This window comes from Eptatretus burgeri, chromosome 12, assembly GCF_056783735.1.
Source record: "Eptatretus burgeri isolate ZD-2024b chromosome 12, Ebu_testis_v1, whole genome shotgun sequence".
Lineage (NCBI taxonomy): Eukaryota > Metazoa > Chordata > Myxini > Myxiniformes > Myxinidae > Eptatretus > Eptatretus burgeri.
In genome coordinates this window covers 14,348,024-14,366,408 of record NC_140972.1, presented here as the reverse complement: position 1 = coordinate 14,366,408, position 18,385 = coordinate 14,348,024, and the positions used below count along the sequence as shown (strand labels likewise).

Below are 18,385 nucleotides of genomic sequence, written 5' to 3'. Positions count from 1 at the left end.
CCCCTCCACTGCCTCCATATGCAGCATAAGCCTGAGGGTAGCATCATTGGCAGAGGGCACAGCTGTGCTGCTGATGCAATGCCTCTATTACCAGTACACTGGTACTCATTTCGCCAAACTCGGAAGGATGACTTGCTGAGTCAACCCCACCTGGTGTTAATTCAATTGAAACAGGGCTTGAACTCAGCACCATGAGATCCCAAGCCAGCCACCGCAACCGCTAAGCCAACACCAGGCAATTGTGTGACCATTTTAAAGTTTGACCCATGCATAATATTATCCCAAAAACAGTGAATCCAAAATCTATCTCCACACCCCTATGAAGGTCAGGTATGGGAGCATGCGCCGGAGCAGTGAGTCGCTGCATCCAATTTCCGCTGGGACGCCAAGGGCCTCTGTCTGGCCATCCCCCAGGCAGATGCCTGGACCATCGCCATCTCCTTGAGATGTTGATCAATCTGCTGCAACCACGAAGCACAAGGTCGGCCCATTGGCCTCCTCCACTCACAAGGCTCCCTCGCTGAGAGAATCCGGTGAGCAGGATCAGCGTCAGGAAAACGAGCCAGATGTCCAGTCACAGCTGACGCTCACGGACTATGCAGGTAACACATCGCATTCGAGTCTCTCTCAGCAACTGCTCGTTGAACAAAAAGTCCACCAGCAATAGCCAAGGATTTTCCAAAAATACCTGCTACCAAAGGGATTAAGTCTCCGTCTCAGATCCCTGGTCAGAGCCCAAGTTTCACGTCCATAGAGCAAGACTGGAAGTACCAAGGACCTGAAGACTCGGCCTTTCGTCCTCCTGCACAGGTACTGGCAGCGCCACACCCCATGATCCAGTGAATCCATGACTCCCCAGGCCCGTCCCAGACATCTGTTGACCACTGGCTCACAGCCAGCAGAGACATGAATATCACTGCCAAGGTAAGTGAATCTCTCCACGACCTCAACATCCTCACCACAAACAGGTACAGACAGGAGAGCAGCTCCCAAGATGTCACCGAAAGCCTGGATCTTAGTTTTGACCCAAGAAACCCGTAATCCCAGCGGCTCCGACTCCTCATTTAGCACCTTAACGGCCGCCAAAAAGAAATCCAGAGCCTCCGCAAAGATGACTGCATCATCTGCGAAATCAAAGTCAGATATCTTGACATTCTCAAACGATGCACCGCAGCTTGATCTTTCCAACATCCTCCCCAGAATCTAGTCCATACAAGTGCTGAAAAACGTGGGGGGCAGTAGACACCCCTGACGGACTCCAGTAACAACTGGAAATAAGTCAGAGATGGTATCACATCTCACAGCACTCTCAATACCAGAGTAGAGTTCAGACATCAGACTGATCAGTTTTGGTGGTACCCTACGAAGACCAATAATTCTCCAGAGGGCTTCCAGAGTCACTGAATGAAAAGCTTTCCAGAGATCAACATAGGCTGCAAGCAGCCCCTGCCGAAACTCTCATCTGCATTCAGTGAGGACCTGAAGAGCAGGATACGGTCAATCGTTGACCTCTTTGGTGTAAAGCCTGAGTGCTCTGTGTGCTGGTGCTCAAGCAGATTGTGGTGAACCCTATCAAGAATTATCCGAGCAAAGACCTTGCCCGGCACTGAGAGCAGCGTCACCCCTCGGTAGTTGTTGCAGTCTTGGCGATCACCCTTCCCTTTCCAGAGAGGGACAACGTAGCCCCTCTTCCAGTCATTTGGGATGGTGCCTGTGTTCCAGGCAGAGCACAGAACTGCATGCAACAACACGAGTACAGCATTTCCACCAGCCTTGAGAAGTTCAGCATGGATGCCACAGATCCCTGGAGCTTTACCCCGTTTCAACCGGTTCACCGCAGCCTGTGTTTCCACAAACGAAGGTGGACCACAGTTGATCGTCGTGTCAGCAATAGGGATAGTAACACCCCTGACATCCAACTCGACAGCTGGTGGATCAGCCTGGTACAGCCGCTCAAAGTAACCGGGCCCAGCAGGTTTTCACTTCGGACTCCTCTTTCTAGAGCTCACCACCCTCGCAATGCGCGAATTCCCCTGTAATCAGGATGAGAATCCCTTGACCACAGGTGATGTTTTACCCCCTCACTGATTCCTTGCACATAGGCCTCCTTGTCCACCCTTAGCGCACGTACAGTTTTATGCCTCAACTCCCTGAACAGCTCAGCTCTGCCATTCAGCCTGGCCCTGTGACTCTGCTCAATGGTATCCAGTGTGCCTTGAGAGACAAAATTATTTGGCCGACAGTGAGTTCCATGACATCCACTGGCAACATCAAGGACGGTGGTCTTGAAGGCACTCCACAACTCTTCAGGATACCCCAAAGCACCCTACCCCCAAATCTCCACTCAGCCTGTTCGCAAACTCCTCAGCTACCCTCTCATTCTTGAGCTTGCCAACATCCAGCCGAGGCTTAAATACCATTCTCTTGTATTTAAGCTGCAACTTCAGAGTTGCTACAACAAGCCTGTGGTCAGTATTGAGGAACTGAGCACTCCAGTAGACCCTGCAGTTCTGCATCATCCTCCAGCGACCATCAACGAGCACATGGTCAGTCTCCTTTGCCACGCCACCAGCATTGGAATCCCAAGTCCAGCGATGAGCTTGTGGGCGCTGAAACCATGAACCAGCCACCCTAAGTCCATGACATCTTGCAAAGTCAAGGAACTTAGTACTATTCTGGATCACAGTTTCAGACCCATGGGGACAAACACGTCTCATAACCATCCCTATCAGTTCCAATCGAGGTACTGAAATCCCCTAAGACCAGAAGAGTATCTCGTCTGGAGCCCTGATCAACCACAGTCTTGAGTGTGGCGTAGAATGCGTCCTTCACAGGGAGATCACTCACCTCAGTCGAAGCATATACAGAGACGAGGGAAATGACACCCAAGGAGTGATGAATCCTTCGTCTCAATACGCTCGTTGACCTGTGTCACCTCAATTATCATCTGAGTCAGCATATTGGACACAGCTCCAGCAACTCCTTGGGCACAGTAACCATCAGAGTAACCAGACCAATAGTAGGTGTAACCACCCACCATGATCTCAGCGCAATCGGGTCTCCGAACCTCAGAGACTGCTGGAATACCGATGTCCAAACGCTTGAGCTCAGATGATAACAGAGACAGGTGATCATCCTCTCTTAGGGATAGGACATTCCAGGCACCCACCCAAAGGGACCGCCTCAGATTAACACAAGGAGACCGCCGTCTGCTGGATGACATCTCGGCACCACCACGACACAATACCACACTCTGACCCTGGAAGGTTACCCCGTGGTTTCCCTCCTATCATAAAATATTGGGGATCCCGAAGGCTTTGCCCCAATCCCGTCATCCGGTGAGCTGCCCTGCAAAGGAGGTACTCCCCAGGAGTGGGTTTTCAAATTTATTTTTGCTTTTGGTATGTTTTGCAGAATGGAGTGTTTTACGGTGGCCAGAGTGCAAATCCTGCCACCAACTTCCTTATAAAAAGTAACCCAACTGCAGGAGGACGTCCGCAGACAGAGTTGGGTACTAGATATGGATGGCCGTTGGCTCACAAGGAGCTCCGCCGTCGTTTGACAGGTTTTGTTTTTAACCCTGCTGGGTGTCCATATCCAAACACCCTCCTCACCAAAAAAACCTGGTGGGGGAGATGGTTTAGTCGTCGACAACCCGACCATGAAACAGGTTAGCACAGGTTTACATGTTTACATGTCTGACTTGACCTGACAGCCCTATTAAGGGCTGTTTACAAACACCTTTGTGAGAAATTCATTCTCTACAGACTCAAACACAAGGTACCATCATGGCAATGGAAAATGTGATTTTTATAGTTTCACCTGTGACCTCTCAAAATCAGACCGAAAGGGGAGGGAGACTTTTGAAAAATGTCAAGGGATTTCGAAGAGGATGGGATCAGAAATGTCAGGATGGGGTGTGATTGTAAATTGTTGGGAAATAAAGAAGGAAAGAAAGAACGAGAAGGGCACTCTGATGTCTCAATGTCACTAGGTATGCATCCGCCCACATTATTACATCATTATACCTACTTGTACCAAGTTTGATTTAAATCCATGAAAGCAGATTCAAGATATTAAATAATTCTGGCTGCCAGACCATGTGACCTATTAATTATTCGTTTGAGAGACACAGAGGTCCAAAGTTTATCCTTTTTTCCAACAATGTTGCCACACCATGTGACCTATGATGTCATAATTGTTATTAAGACATTCTCCACGAGTCGTCACACCTATGGTGAACATTTCCTGTCAAATGGATAAGGGGTTGCAGAGAAAAGGAAAAAAACTAGCATGGACGAACGTACGTACTTTCGAGCATACGGACAGATCACCCAAAAACATAATGCCATCAGCGGTGGCATAGAAAATGAAAGAAAGGAGGAAAAAGGAAGGACAATATCTCCAGTTCTGTTGGAGGGGAGACAGTTATATACATATAATCTGACCAACATCCCTATTACAAAGGCATTTACAATTTTTATTGTGGAGTTGAGCTAGTTATATGTAGTTAAGGGACTTATTGCTGGTAGAATGGTCTGGAGGTGCACACACTCGCCTCTAAGCTGTCTATCCTGGGTTTGAATCTCGACACCCAGCTATAAAATGTCATCCCGGTGTTTCACAGGTGATGCAATTCATCATTGTGTGCGCCGTCCCTTGGATGCATGCCAAACTGGACATCCCATCTGCCATCATTATTTGATGGATGTTAAAGATGCCATGGTATCCTTCTCAAAGAGTAGGCGAGCTATCGCCAACCGCATGAACAAATGACAAATTCCTGCTCTCAGCAGCAGAGGGCATTACCTCATCTGTACAGCCATGCCCTCAGCCAATGAGGGTACCCCGCAGCATTGTGCCGCATATGAAAGAAGAAGGGATTTGTGAAAATCGAACATTATGAACGGAACGCACTGCATTGTTGCTCTGGTGTAGCTGGAGAGCGAGTACAGTTGCAGAAAAGAGCGATCGCAAATGCAAATTGAAAATGCAGCCCAAAAATATACTTTCATCCCCCTCCAGAGAGAGTAAATAACTTCTGGATGAGAAATAAACATCACTCATGTCTGTTATAAACAAGTGATGTGTGATAGTCATCTGCGATAACTTGGAAAATGTACCGGTCATCGTGGGTTTCATCGCAGGAGATTTCAAAACCGGACGTGGATAGGAAAGCGTGACCCTTTCATAAAAAAGTAAACGTCTTCAATGTCATGGTGATTTGGAGACCGGATTTCCAAGTGCCACACTGGCCATTGCCGCATGGATTATGATCAACAGGCAGCATTTGTCTTGCTTCCCATGGTGGTTACCATCCTACGATAGATGTTCTGTCGATTCCATCAGTTATACATTCGTGACAATAATCGTCCTCAACTTTTGGAGGAGCATCATGCATGTACATACGTTTCGAGCTTCATCGACATGGTATAGGTGCTCAGCCCATGATGAGACCAGAAGACAGTTATGAGATGAGAAAAGGCAATTTATGTGCCAAAGCTTCGGACGGAAGCCCTGAGGAGGTCCGTGGGTTAATGACGAGTCGGCTTGGATTGTTTTTTATCCAAAAATCTCAGCCACAGAGGAGCAAAATGACAGCACACAGCAAGTTCAGGCTAATCGGGGTGAATGGGAGACGAGGAAATCCCAAATGAATGCACGAGTGGAAGAAAGGAAATGGGTTAGGGGAGGGGTTAGTAAGTGCAGTGACGGCAGGGATGCAGATGGGAGAAAGCATGAGGTGATGGGCAGGACTCATGGAGGACTGCAGGGAGTGGCACGGCACAATAGAATACAGGAATGATGGAATGGTGGTGAGTCAGCAGCTTGTAATGAGGGAGGATACCCAGGTGGAAGATTCTGAAATTATGCATGCATCCTGGGCGAGGACAGAGGGACGAGAGGGCATGAGAAGCAAAATCAGAAGTGAGGCGATAGAAAAACCAAGTCGACACCAATCTTCCTGTCGTGGACGAGAAACAGACTTGTGGGATTAATCCTGCTGTCGAGATGTGCCAAAAACATAGACAGAAGAGGGCTTGATCACTTCGAGGGGAGCAAGATGGGAAGCGGTTTCTCCAGCCCACAGAGGAACCCATAGTCCATGTTACAAGGAATAACGAGGCAATCAGACGCAGAAGGCAGCAATTTGGTCCATCATGCCTGCACTACACCAACACCAGATTCAATAAATCCACCAAGCTAACGAGTTAATTTAATTGCAGGGATGATAAAAGTGCGGCCGGCTCAGTGAAATCACCATGAGAGTTATAAAAATAAAAATGGGGGGGGGGGGTGCCAGAATGGTTTTAGGGGAGAAAAAAAACCAACAACCACACACTATCCTTGGACGAGACCTTCGTAGATGATAACATCACATGACACAGATGTACACAATTACCCTCCATATTCAAGCTTCTAACTCGTCCTGCAAATATCCCTGTACCCCCCTCTCTCTCTCCAAGGTATCCGGGTACCTCTGTAATTCTCATTTAAGTTTATCCCTCCTTCCGCTGCCACTCCCTTTCTGGGGAAACCATTCCATGCATTACACGCACTCCAACTGAAAGACCCGTGCCTTAAAAATGACCGAACTCTCATCTTCTTAATCTCAAGCTACGGCATCTGGTCTGAACACTGTCCACTCTGCTGAAAACCTCCACTGCTCTTATCTGGTCCACACCCTTCGGTATTTTAAACACCTCTATCAGATACCCTCATAATGGCCTCCTTTTTTAACGTATAAAATCCTGTCTCCTTCATCGTCTCATAGCTGAGTATAGTTCGGCCCAGAATCAATCAAGTATCCCCATGCTGAACCCTCTCTATGGAAGCCATGTTCTTCCTGAGATGTGGTGACCGAAACTGCACACAATATCCTAGATGAGGCCTCACTCATAAGGTCGATCATAAAGCACTGCCTTGCGGGACCACCAGCCGCAAGATGGGGAGATCAAGACCAGCCAATTTTTCTGCTCATGAATAAAAATTTGATAATCATTCAAGGGGCCTCTGAGACAGTTTGGGAAGTGATCAAATAGGAGACAAGTGATCGTCAGCACCACAACCAAATTCCAAATCAGCAACAGTCAAGCATCAGGCCTAGCCAGCCGGTTCGTGAAAGACTTGTTCACACACACACACACACACACACACACACACACATACACACACACACACACACACACACACACACACACACATATACACACACACACACACACACACACACACACACACATCCTCAGTTTTATAGATATAGAGATGAATGTGGAACACTTGTAAAAAAAAATTTTGTGTTGTATCCATTCTGTGGACAATTTGGTTCTTATCGTTTTACAGTTTTTGAGGATGGCCTTGTTTGGAAGTGGGTGATCTATTGTTCTTTAGCATGCTCTCTTACATGCCCACTGTTCTGCCTCTGGCCTTCCTTGTTGTGTTGCCCCGGTCAGTTCTGCTGCGCTGCCCCGACCACGTGCCTCGTGGTTGCAGCAGGTTGATCAGCATCTCAAGGAGATGGGGATGAGCCAGGCCAGATGATGGGGATCTGCCTGGGGGATGGCCAGACGGAGGCCCCTGGAGTACCATTGGAAAGTGGACGCAGCGACGCGCTGCTCCGGCGCATGCTCCCATACCTAACCTAACCACCTGGTGCATTGGTGCTGAGAAAACGGTGCCTTTGTGTTTTAGCATCTCGATGCAAAGCGTATAGGTTTTAATTCACCGTGTCATCCTTGCTCCACGGAACACTTGCACCTTGATCCTGATAATCAACAGCATGATGAAAAACCGGACGGCCGCAAGCTTTGCAGTGCACCCAATGAAGGATGCTTCAAAAAGCTGAGTTTGTCCCCACTGACGCGAGGTCTCTCACTGCATCCTTATTTCAAAAGGAGAATCCCCATGGAGCAGGATACCAATGCCAACCCAGCGAAGCAACTCCACCAGCGTCGCCTCTCCTTGATCTGTTTCATCTGTCTGCGGACACCTTTCTGTCTCTCAGTCCATGCACTTTATTTTTTTTTCTCATGTTTGTGGCCTGCCCTCTGCCATTCTTGAACCAACCGCGCACTGCTTATGAATTTCTAACCGAAGCTTGTCGAGGCATGCTCTTACCTATGATGCTGATTATCAAAATAGTTCACATTTCCTTAACGAGCATTCCAAATTTGAAACATTTCTCTGAAAAATCAATAATCATGATATAGTCAATTAAAAGTGCCATATCAAGAATAAATTGACCATCAACTATAATTCCATTCATTCAAAGTGAGACGTCACAATAAAATTGGTGTGTGTGTGTGTGCGCGTGCGCGTGCGCGTGCGCGTGCGCGTGTGTGTGTGTGTGTGTGTGTGTGTGTGTGGTCGTGTGGTCGTATGGTCGTAATGCATTTCCACAAACTCCAACCGATTCCATTCAAATTCGGTACGATTATGGCTTTTGGTCCAACTTAGGTCGTGGGCTATAAAAAATTTTTCCATAACACTTCCGATATTCGAAAAAAATCGATAAATCGATATCCCTTATGGGATTTTCCATTCAAATCCACTCAAGTTTAAGGCCTATGGGGGACGCAAATTTCCACTTTGTCCCCCGGGCGTCGTTTACCTCCGCTGCGCCAAGCTGTTAGGGTTAGGGTTAGTGTTAGGTTACCCTAACCCTAACAGCTAACCCTAACCCTAACCCTAACAGCTAACCCTAACCCTAACCCTAACAGCTAACCCTAACCCTAACCCTAACAGCTAACCCTAACCCTAACCCTAACAGCTAACCGTAACCCTAACCCTAACCCTAAAAGCTATTCAGGAAATTTGCAAGAAAGCCCGAGCAACGCCGGGCTTTACTGCTAAGTGGATGATAAAATGCATGCAAGTTTGCAAGTTTACAAGATCAACCCTCAAATCATCAAACTGAACGACAAAGCAACAGAACTCTGGAATGCCACATTGCTATCACAGCACTCGGAAGGAAACATCAAAATACCAGGGGTGAAGATACGACACGGGATCTTCAAGGGTGAGAGCCTTTCACCTCTCCCGTTTTGGCTGATCCTAGCCGTGACTGATCCATGACTGAACCACCTCATTTATGAGCAAGGACATGGATACATGCTAATGTCCAATAACAGAACTTCCAAAGAGAGATGTAAGGTGAGACATCTACTCTGCATGGATGATCGAAACGTCTCTGCATGAAATGACAAAAAAAATTGGCAGAACAACTAAAAATCGGTGAAACTGTCCACCAACGACATTTAAATGGAATTTGGCCCAGATAAGTATGGAATGGAATGAACCAAGAGTGATAATTGAAAATAAGGAAGTGATGCTCACATACGACCTCATGCTCCCATCGAGCGTAAACATATAAAACAAAGCATTGCGACCGGATATAGTATTTAGGTACAAAAAATAAAAGGCGGCATTGTCAATCGAGATATCTGTACGCAGAAATTTTGGCCTAAACAACTCAGAAATCGAGATGACCAAACACCAGGATCTCAAAAATGAACTCAAACAAAAGATCGTGTAAGCTGAGGAGCGCCAAAATTGTACCGATGATATCTGGAGCAACAAGAATGATAAAGACTAATCTTAGGGAGATCTTAAAAACCATACCGGCAAACATTACTACAAACGAACTGCAGGCAGCGACTATGGGAGAGCACTGCATTAGAAAACCACACACACACACACACACACACACACACACACACACACACACACACACACACACACACACACACACACACACACACACACACACACACACACACACACACACACACACACACACACACACCTTATCTGGGCTGGTAACCATGAACCTCTGTGCCACAGCAGCATTTTTCACCCTACAAGGGTTCTGACCAACAAGGGGTTCCTGCCACACATCTACCCTTTTTAGGCATCACATCAGGTCAGGTCAGGTATGTGAGCACAGGCCGGAGCAGTGGATCACTGTGTCCCCTTTGTGCCGATACTCCAAGGTCCTCCATCTGGCCATCCCCATCTCCTTGAGATGCTGATCAACCTGCTGCAACCACGAATCACGTGGTATCCATTACCAAGTAATGGGATATTTAAATGGTAGCTTGCAGGATAGCTATCAAACATAAATACGGTAAGCATTTCAGCCGAGTTGTTGTCTGTTAAAAAACACTGAACCATCCAAGGAATAATGCAGTGTCAGCTGCTACAAGCCTAAGCACAGCATCAGTCTTCCCACATGGCTGAAGAAGCTGTTTAATGGCAAATCACCGAGCCACCTCTTGGGGAAAGGAGTTGGTCCACATTCATGTGAGATGAAGTCAAGATACTTATGTACGAATTTGTGAATTGCATCACAAACTGCGCCATCCCTCGGATCAACGTAAAGCCGGGTGTCTCAACTGCTGGAATTCATTGGTAAATGAGAAATATCCCATGTTGTCTTTCATCAAACGTAGGTGAGCTATCATTATAAATGAAAACTGTAAAGTTCGACCTTCCACCCTGAACAAATTCAAAATTCTACCCCCTTCAGTTGAATATCAAGACCAGGTCAGCTGGTTCATGAAAGATTTGGCCCAGAAAAGTTTCCTGGCTGACCCCCTCAGCCATTAAAGAAGTACAAGTAGTACACTTTCACAAAACGCTGCAGCTACCAAGATTAACTTAAACACAAAACGATAGTTGTTATTATTCAAAACATATCTCGCAACATATTACGTGGTAGCCTTGGTGGCACAGAGCATCAAAGACACTCGAGACCTTTACACACTGGACCAAGTCTCGGGGTTGCCCCGGGGCCACCCACGAGATTGGTCTCGCCCTGGGGTCAAAAGTATAGTGTGAACAAAAAGTGGGCGAGTTAGAGGGTAACTGAAAGCGGGAGTGGCCGTGAGTCATCCATAATGAGCATAACATGATTCGGGACACAAAGGTCAACATGAAAGCATCGTTCTCCGTGACTTGATTCTGGATTCGTTCCCTTTTCACTTTTGCCTGCGCGATTTTGTAGCGACACTTGTCCGTCATAACTTAAGTGTTTGCAATGGCTTTTTGATTCATATGCACCCAAATGGTCGACTCTGCATTCAGACAGTGCACGCTTTCGACCTTCGCAACCCTGAGCTTCCTGTGCAGTCAGCCCATCAAATGCATGAACACACACCATGACCTCTCGCCATAGTTTGAATCCTTCAAGGGCAAAACATTTGTGGTCAACCGGGCCGAACAAGTGTAAAACTAATTGGGAGGGGGTGTGGGGGGGGGGGGTAAGGTGAAAATCTTTCACGCCCAAGGACCACTCTCTGGGGCCGCCCCAGGGTGCCTCGGGATTTGATGCTCTAATGTAAAAAATGCTTTTGGCATGTCTGATATGCTCGTTTCAAAAGCCGCAATTTTTGTGAACCCTGCGTACGTAATATTGTTCAAAATAATTAAATAAATAAACGTAAAATTAATTAATTAATCGTTTTAATATATTTGTTTCTTTAAAAAAAAAAAAAAAAAAAAAAAAAAACGCACCCACGTCCGAAGGAAGTGGTTCAGTTTGGCATTTTTAATATGAAACAGGCAAAGCCGAGAAACGAACGAAACCCATAACAATTACCCTTTAGAACCACTCCCCCCCTTTAGAATCCTCCAGAATTAAATACAGTGGTTTAAAAAGGTTCTCCCTTCTTCTTCATCACCTTTGACGGACGGATGGATGAACGGACGGACAGACAGACATAGCCAAATATTGAAGCGGCGACTCCGCTTAAAAAATAAAAATTAAAATAAATCAAGGTCTGCAAAGTGATAGTCATCGACTGGGTGAGTTTATTAAAGCTTGACTGTTCCAATCCTTCATGTTACCATTATTCATTAATCATTTTTAAAATAAAAGTGTGGAGTTGCACATCCCAACAAGACGATCAAGATTATTCCAATAAGACCGTGATTCTTGTCCCTTTAAGATTATCGGGATCTCCCACAAAGAACACGAGTTGATGGGTTTATCACTTCATCGCAGACAGGTCGGTGGTTTCTCCGTCTCCCAGCACCACCTCTCTGGTCTTGCACCCTCCAATGCTCTCTGTGCTTTGTCCCTCCCCCCAGATTTCTTCACGGCTCACATGTTCCACCATCAACCCCCTTCTGATGAAACGACCTAAATCCAGGATCACTGTTCACTCTCCACTCATTTGTTCCTCTTTTTTCCTCACCTGTGGAATCAACTTCCACATTCTCTTCAATCTCATTCTTCCCTCCAGATCTTCAAGACAGCTGTTCACCACCTTCTCAGATCGTCCCCGATCCAAAACCATGATCATTTTTACCCTCATTAACCCCCCCCTCCAATCCCTCCACCCCTTCTAAACTTCCAGTTTCCGCTCCTTGGAGTTTCCTTCTGTCTCAATCTTGTCCACCCCATACATCCTTTCCTGCCCCCCATTTCTCCGAGTCTCCCTCTATCTTGGCCTTCAACTCTGCTGTTGGTGTTTTCCCCCCTCTCCCCCCTGATCCTCTTGCGTACGTCTCTCCTGTTCCCTTTGCATCCTGTTTTATGTGTTTTGCGGCCAGTTTTTTGTCTAGTACGTGCTGATCTATTCAGTGTAGTCTTCTATGAGCCTCGACTATGTACACACAAAAAAAAAAGAAAAAGAACAAAGCAGAACAAAAAATGAACCTTGCTTTAAAGTTAAGGTCCATAATACTGTGCTTGAGCCATGGACGACATGGTCTTTCTCCCTGTTTACCTAAAAGTCATTGCTCATTTGTCTGGTAACATTTCAGGAAGCAGCAGTGCTTCGACCTTCTTTTATTAATTATTTTTTTTTTTTTAAAAAGAGAAGACGTTGAGGTTCTTTGAAGAGTATTAATGCACTGTTGGTCTGTTTGATGTTCCCATCTGAGCCCTGAGTTCATGACCTTGGGACCCCAGGTTCAAATTTCAAACACGTCAATCAATCTACCTCCATTTCTGATCTTGTAATTCATGTAAAGTACAGTGATGTCTCATAATGTCTTTGTACTACATGTCACGTCTGCATAAGGTCCTCCATTGGCCCAAGAACCAAGTTTAAATATATAAGAAGTGCAAAGTTAATAAAGTGGAATGAACAAAAGGAAGCCTTGAACTGAAATAGAATCCAACCAGTCAAGTCCATTTGGAAGCGTGTTCAGATGGAATTGGGCTGGGTAGATGACACAGGATTCAATACACAAACCTTTGCAATCCATCCATCCATCGGGACCATACTCTGTGCAGAGCGTTGGTGCTGCCTAAGCAGTCTCCTTGGCTAATTGGGCACAATCCTGGACGGGTCGCCACTCCGACACAGGATACCAGCAAGCTGGCACTCATTTTTCCGACCTCAGAAGGATGACAGGCAGAGTCAACCCCACCTGGTATTAATTCAACAGCAGAGTGGGATTTGAACTCGGGATACGAGGATCCCAAGCCCACCACCCTAACCATTAAGCCAACACCAGGCATATAAACCTTTGCAATGCAGGCCAGGAAGGTGAATATTCATTGAAAAATTAGACAAGATCGTTCGGTTTTTTTGGGGGGTAGTCGCGAGACTACCTACCCTTATTCTCAGTTTTTCCGTCTGTCTGTATGTCTGTATGTTTGTATGTAATGGACAGCTCTGGAGGCCAGAGGAGTCAACTGATTTTGATGAAACTTGACGGGTAGGTTCATACCAGGATCTAGTTCTATGCTTTTGAGCACCGTTGCTATGGACGCCACCGTTGCCTAGCAGCGGGACTGAAATCTTTGAAAAATCCTAAAAAATTAATTTTTTCGAAAATGAAAAAAATCGGCTTCCACGCTTTTATGCGCACTATAATCAACGTCTTTGTCAAAAATTTTCAACCCGATCCATCAAAAACTGTATGACTAGTATGCAATTATGTAGCGACCACCCATGTCGCCTACAGGCTTGTCTATACTTTATTGGTATGACAGTTAAATGCACATCGACCAACAGTGTGTCATAACGCAGATAACAGTGCCATAAAATGGAGGCAACCATTATGTTAAAGTCCCATAATGCTCGTCAAGACGAGTTCAGTTACAACAGTCAAATGAGTTTATACACGAGGCTATTGGTGAAAACATTCACCGATATGACATCAGATGATTTATGGTAAAATGTGCTCACACAAGTAAAAAAAAAAAACAGTTTAAGTGTCAGAATTATTGCATCATAGCCTCGTGCATAAACATCATCGCAATGGTTAGAGTTTGAACCCCGGGTGAGTCATTCCAAAGACTTCAAAAATGGTACATACTGCTTCCTGACACGACGCTCAGCAATTAAAAAGGACAGAGTACCAGACAAACAACCGTAAGTTGATATCTAATAATAGATACCCAACAGAAGTAGCACAGGCTTTGATGGGCCTAATGGCTTCCTCTTGCTTTGAAGCTCCTTGTAAGGGAACTTATCATTATTATTATCATTATTATTATTACAGTATCAGTATGATAACTTGCGGCGACTAACGGTTTGTTATAGAGACCATCGCCTTACCTTGCCTTTCTCCCGAATGCTGCTCATGCGGTTTTTCAGCATACTCAAAGTCCGACTCAGGCCTCCTTTCTCATCTCCTTTTTTGCCTCCATGCTGCTTGTGAGAAGAACCCTGCACACTGTCACAGAAGCCACCATCAGTAATTATGTCGACCAAACACATAATCCTCTAGAACCCTGCCCTTCCCAACCAAAAAGCAAACAAACATAAAAAAAAGAAGAAAAAAAGTACTTTAACCCCAGTGAAACTCATGACATCTATTAGTAAAAAGTTCCGCACATGCATGCATGCGTCCATCCGTCCAGCCATGTGTCACGCTTTAATTTAAAGGGTTCGTGCTGTTGTCGAGTAATGAAAAAGAAATGGTACAGTTGGAAAGCCAATAATCGATTTGCTTGGAACAAAAATTTTAAGCTTGCAAAACGTCACGTCCGTTCAACGATCATTTCTCCTTTCAATAGGACTTGGAGCTTAATGTAGCTGTTCCAGTGGTACCACTTCGAAGCAGGAACCCTTTAGAATAAAGCGTGATGGACACAGAAGGAGCTCACAAATTTATATTTGCGCAGTAAGAGTAATACAGTAATACTTCATGAAGCAAAAGAAACATACATAAAAGTATGTGTACAGAAACAGCACACAAACAACGACCACAGCCACCGAATCCCTCAATGAAGTACGAACGATTAGAATGCGAGAATGTCTATAAAGTTCGTCGACGAAGAATGTGAGTGCATCGATAAAGTACAATCATGTCAGATGTCCAGGTAACATACTCTCTCTCTCTCTCTCTCTCTGAGCTGGAAGTTTGTGCAACCCGTGCAAGAACGGTGTATAAATTTACACGATACTACATTCACAACTAACTATTACGATCCCCCAAAGATCGCTCAAATGCAAGCCAAAACTGGCAGTTGTTTGCAAGGGAAGGCAAAAGGCAGAATGGACGTTTCTCAGCCAGGAAATTGTGTATTATAAAATTATACCGACATTGGGATGGACAAGACAACAACACCCGGACAGATCCGGCACATGAAGAGAGACAAATAGGGAAGGATAGCCGTGAACCTATTGTACAAAGGAAATAAAACTATACCCTTCTGAGGTGCCAAAATACCAGACTCAAACTGTTACAAAGGGGATCACAGTTGAGGACTTGAGGCAGGCATGAGCAGAGTTGTTGTCGATGGTGTGGTTGTGCAGGATGGCGTGACACAGGGTGAAGTGTGACTCGGGGTGGGATATGAGACTCTCCAAATGGGTCCTCGTCTGGAGGAGAGAGAGAGAGACAGACAGACAGACAAACAGACAGACAGACATCATCTCTTAGCAAAAGCTGAAATGCGCAGACATGGCCTTTACACTCCAGAGGGGCCACCTTTATAGCACACCGGTGGTCGCCCGCTGTCTGTGGGGTGCACCATCTTCCAAGCCACCACATCCTGTGGAGCAGCCCCTCGCAAAAGTGTTCTGCCCATCTCCAGAACTTCACAGTTCATGACTATGCCATGGCCTGTAGATCTTGGCCAAAACAGGCCAACAAGCAGAGTAGCACCCGATGGCGAATAGACAAAATGTTAAGGGCGTTGGACAAAAAAAGAAAATACAATTGGACAAAAATGTTGTCCATTTGTACCGTGCCACAGGTCCTCCACCTGGCCTCGCTTGTGCAAGAGGTTTTACACAACACAACCTTACCCAATTCTGCTCGAGGGTTTACATTCACCGCCTCCTCAATACATGTTTTATCATACAACTTACCTATCACATAGGGTGAAGTGTGACTCGGGTGGGATATGAGAGGATGGCAATGAGGAGCAATGAATCAGCAGATCAGCAACAACAAGGATATCAGCAACAGTCGATTATGTCTGAAAAATGAAGACCACCCATGTCTCTCACCTGAGAATGGAGGAAATAACTAATTAGCTCTCACCTAATCAATTAAACCCAGGTAGCTAGAATTATGTAAATAAATCGACTCCTCCCAAGCTCTTCTCGCCGAAGAAGCTGCATCAAGCAACCATGAAAGGCTATCCAAGGTCAGCCCTTTGCCGTTTCAAACCCTTACCAGAGTTCCTCCACAGCCATAAAGACATTCACAAATTGTATATGCATGAGAATCCCAATGCTACACACCCCTCACCTGCTGGACCAATTAGTCGTCGTGTTTGCCAAAAAAAATTGGTGAGAAGGAAAGGAAGACAAATTTACCCATGCATGGAGAACTTTATTTAACCCCTCATACGCCACCCCCCCCCAGTCACCACGTCCCGCTGCCACCCCACCCCCCTCCCACTTTTCCCCCCTTTCGTCCTGATTCCCCTTCCTGCGAGAAATGTCACACACAATGACAAGCTTTGACAGGCCCCTCCAGGTTTTTTTGGGGGGGGAGGGGGTAAGGGAAGGATGTGTGTGAAGTGCTCTAACCTCAGCGTTGCCTAGATAAAAAAGGAAATTCTAATACCCTCTGCCACCACCACCAGGTGGCGCTACACGGTACACATTTACATCGAGAATATATGCCCCCCACTCCCCCCACTGCCCCAAACACCCCCGTTTGAGGCCGTGGCCACATCACCTATGCTACCCCTTCACAAAGTTGCATTTATACTGTGAGTTTGGAGTTTGTAACTTAAAAGATGTGGCTGTACATAAGGAACAAAGATAGAAAGATAGAGAGATAGAGAGAATGAATGGTGTTTTTATACAATAGATTATATATATTATTCCAGCAAGGCATCACAATTAACCTGCAGTTGAGGCCTCAACTGGGCAGAGAAGATGTTCTAAGATGTGACGGTGGTGGCAGAGCAGGGTGTGTGCGCTCGCAGTAAAACAAAGTTCCCAAATCAATGACTTCCTCGGACCCCTCCCTGGACTTCCCACCACTCAGCACCACAACAGCTCCTTTTGCTGTACAACCGACTGGAGGAGGTCACCCATGATCTCCAGGGATCCTCCACCCCGTGGCCAACCAATCCGACCCTCATCCTGGTGGGTTCTCCAACTCCCAGTCACCCGTTGGGCTCCCGGGGGTGAGGCATGGTGAGGGGTTGCCGTCCTCGCTCTCTCCAAGAGCCTCATCAGCCTGCGGACACGCACCACTTCCCACCCACAAACCTTACATAGTATCCCCTCCCCAGCTGCAATTCCTTCTTTCTACTCCTGTAGTACATGGTAAAGGATGTGTCCCTAACCACCATGGCATACATACATGCTAAATTACCATAACCAAAAGAAAGTGAACACAATCAATGATGGTGTTCTTTTTATGATTCAAAACCACTAATGACACTTCTATCCTTCCACTAGGTCCAGATGCTCGCCCTGATGGCCACTCTTGCCAGTCAGGAATACCAATTCCCTGAATCACCTGCATAGTCCCACAGCAAAGCATGGTGAGTCATGCCATTGGGGAAAGGTCAATTTAGCTTTTCCAATCATGACTCGGGAGGTTGTTCAATACCGGCAGAGCCTGCCGCAGCCAACCTTCTCATGTCAAACACGTCAATTAAAACCCAGGGCTATCGACTATAAATGGATGAGGTGTGTGTATACAAGTGTATGTCTGTGTTTTGCGGCATTTTACTGGAGCTGACGTGGAGTGCGATAAACTCAGGAGATCGTGATCATTTTGGTGCATCGAGCTAATTAACTACAAAGAACCCAGAAGAATTCCCATGTTCTAGATGCATGCCATGTTAAGGTGCATACAGTGGAGCAGCTTGATAGGTCTTTCTACAGCATGGCATTCTAATTACAAAATAAACAACAAAAAGAATGACAACATTGTAACACACCATATATTAATTTATTTGACTAATATTAACAACAACAACAATAATAATAATAATAATAGTGGTATC

The 18,385-nt window shown here is 45.9% G+C and overlaps 1 protein-coding gene across 14 annotated transcripts in view; it reads right to left on the bottom strand.

Moving 5' to 3' along the window:
• The window catches only part of LOC147015137 (uncharacterized), a 281,672-nt gene that overhangs the window by 94,088 nt on the left and 169,199 nt on the right, over positions 1 to 18,385 (bottom strand). For 13 of the 14 annotated variants that reach the window (XM_085849628.1, XM_085849630.1, XM_085849631.1 and 10 more), the window contains one exon: positions 14,517 to 14,634. In XM_085849628.1, coding sequence (XP_085705754.1) covers positions 14,517 to 14,634 — 118 coding nt within the window. Of the gene's footprint in view, positions 1 to 14,516; positions 14,635 to 17,269; positions 18,226 to 18,385 lie in introns of those variants that run through there. The other variant, XM_085849634.1, reaches the window with a different exon arrangement.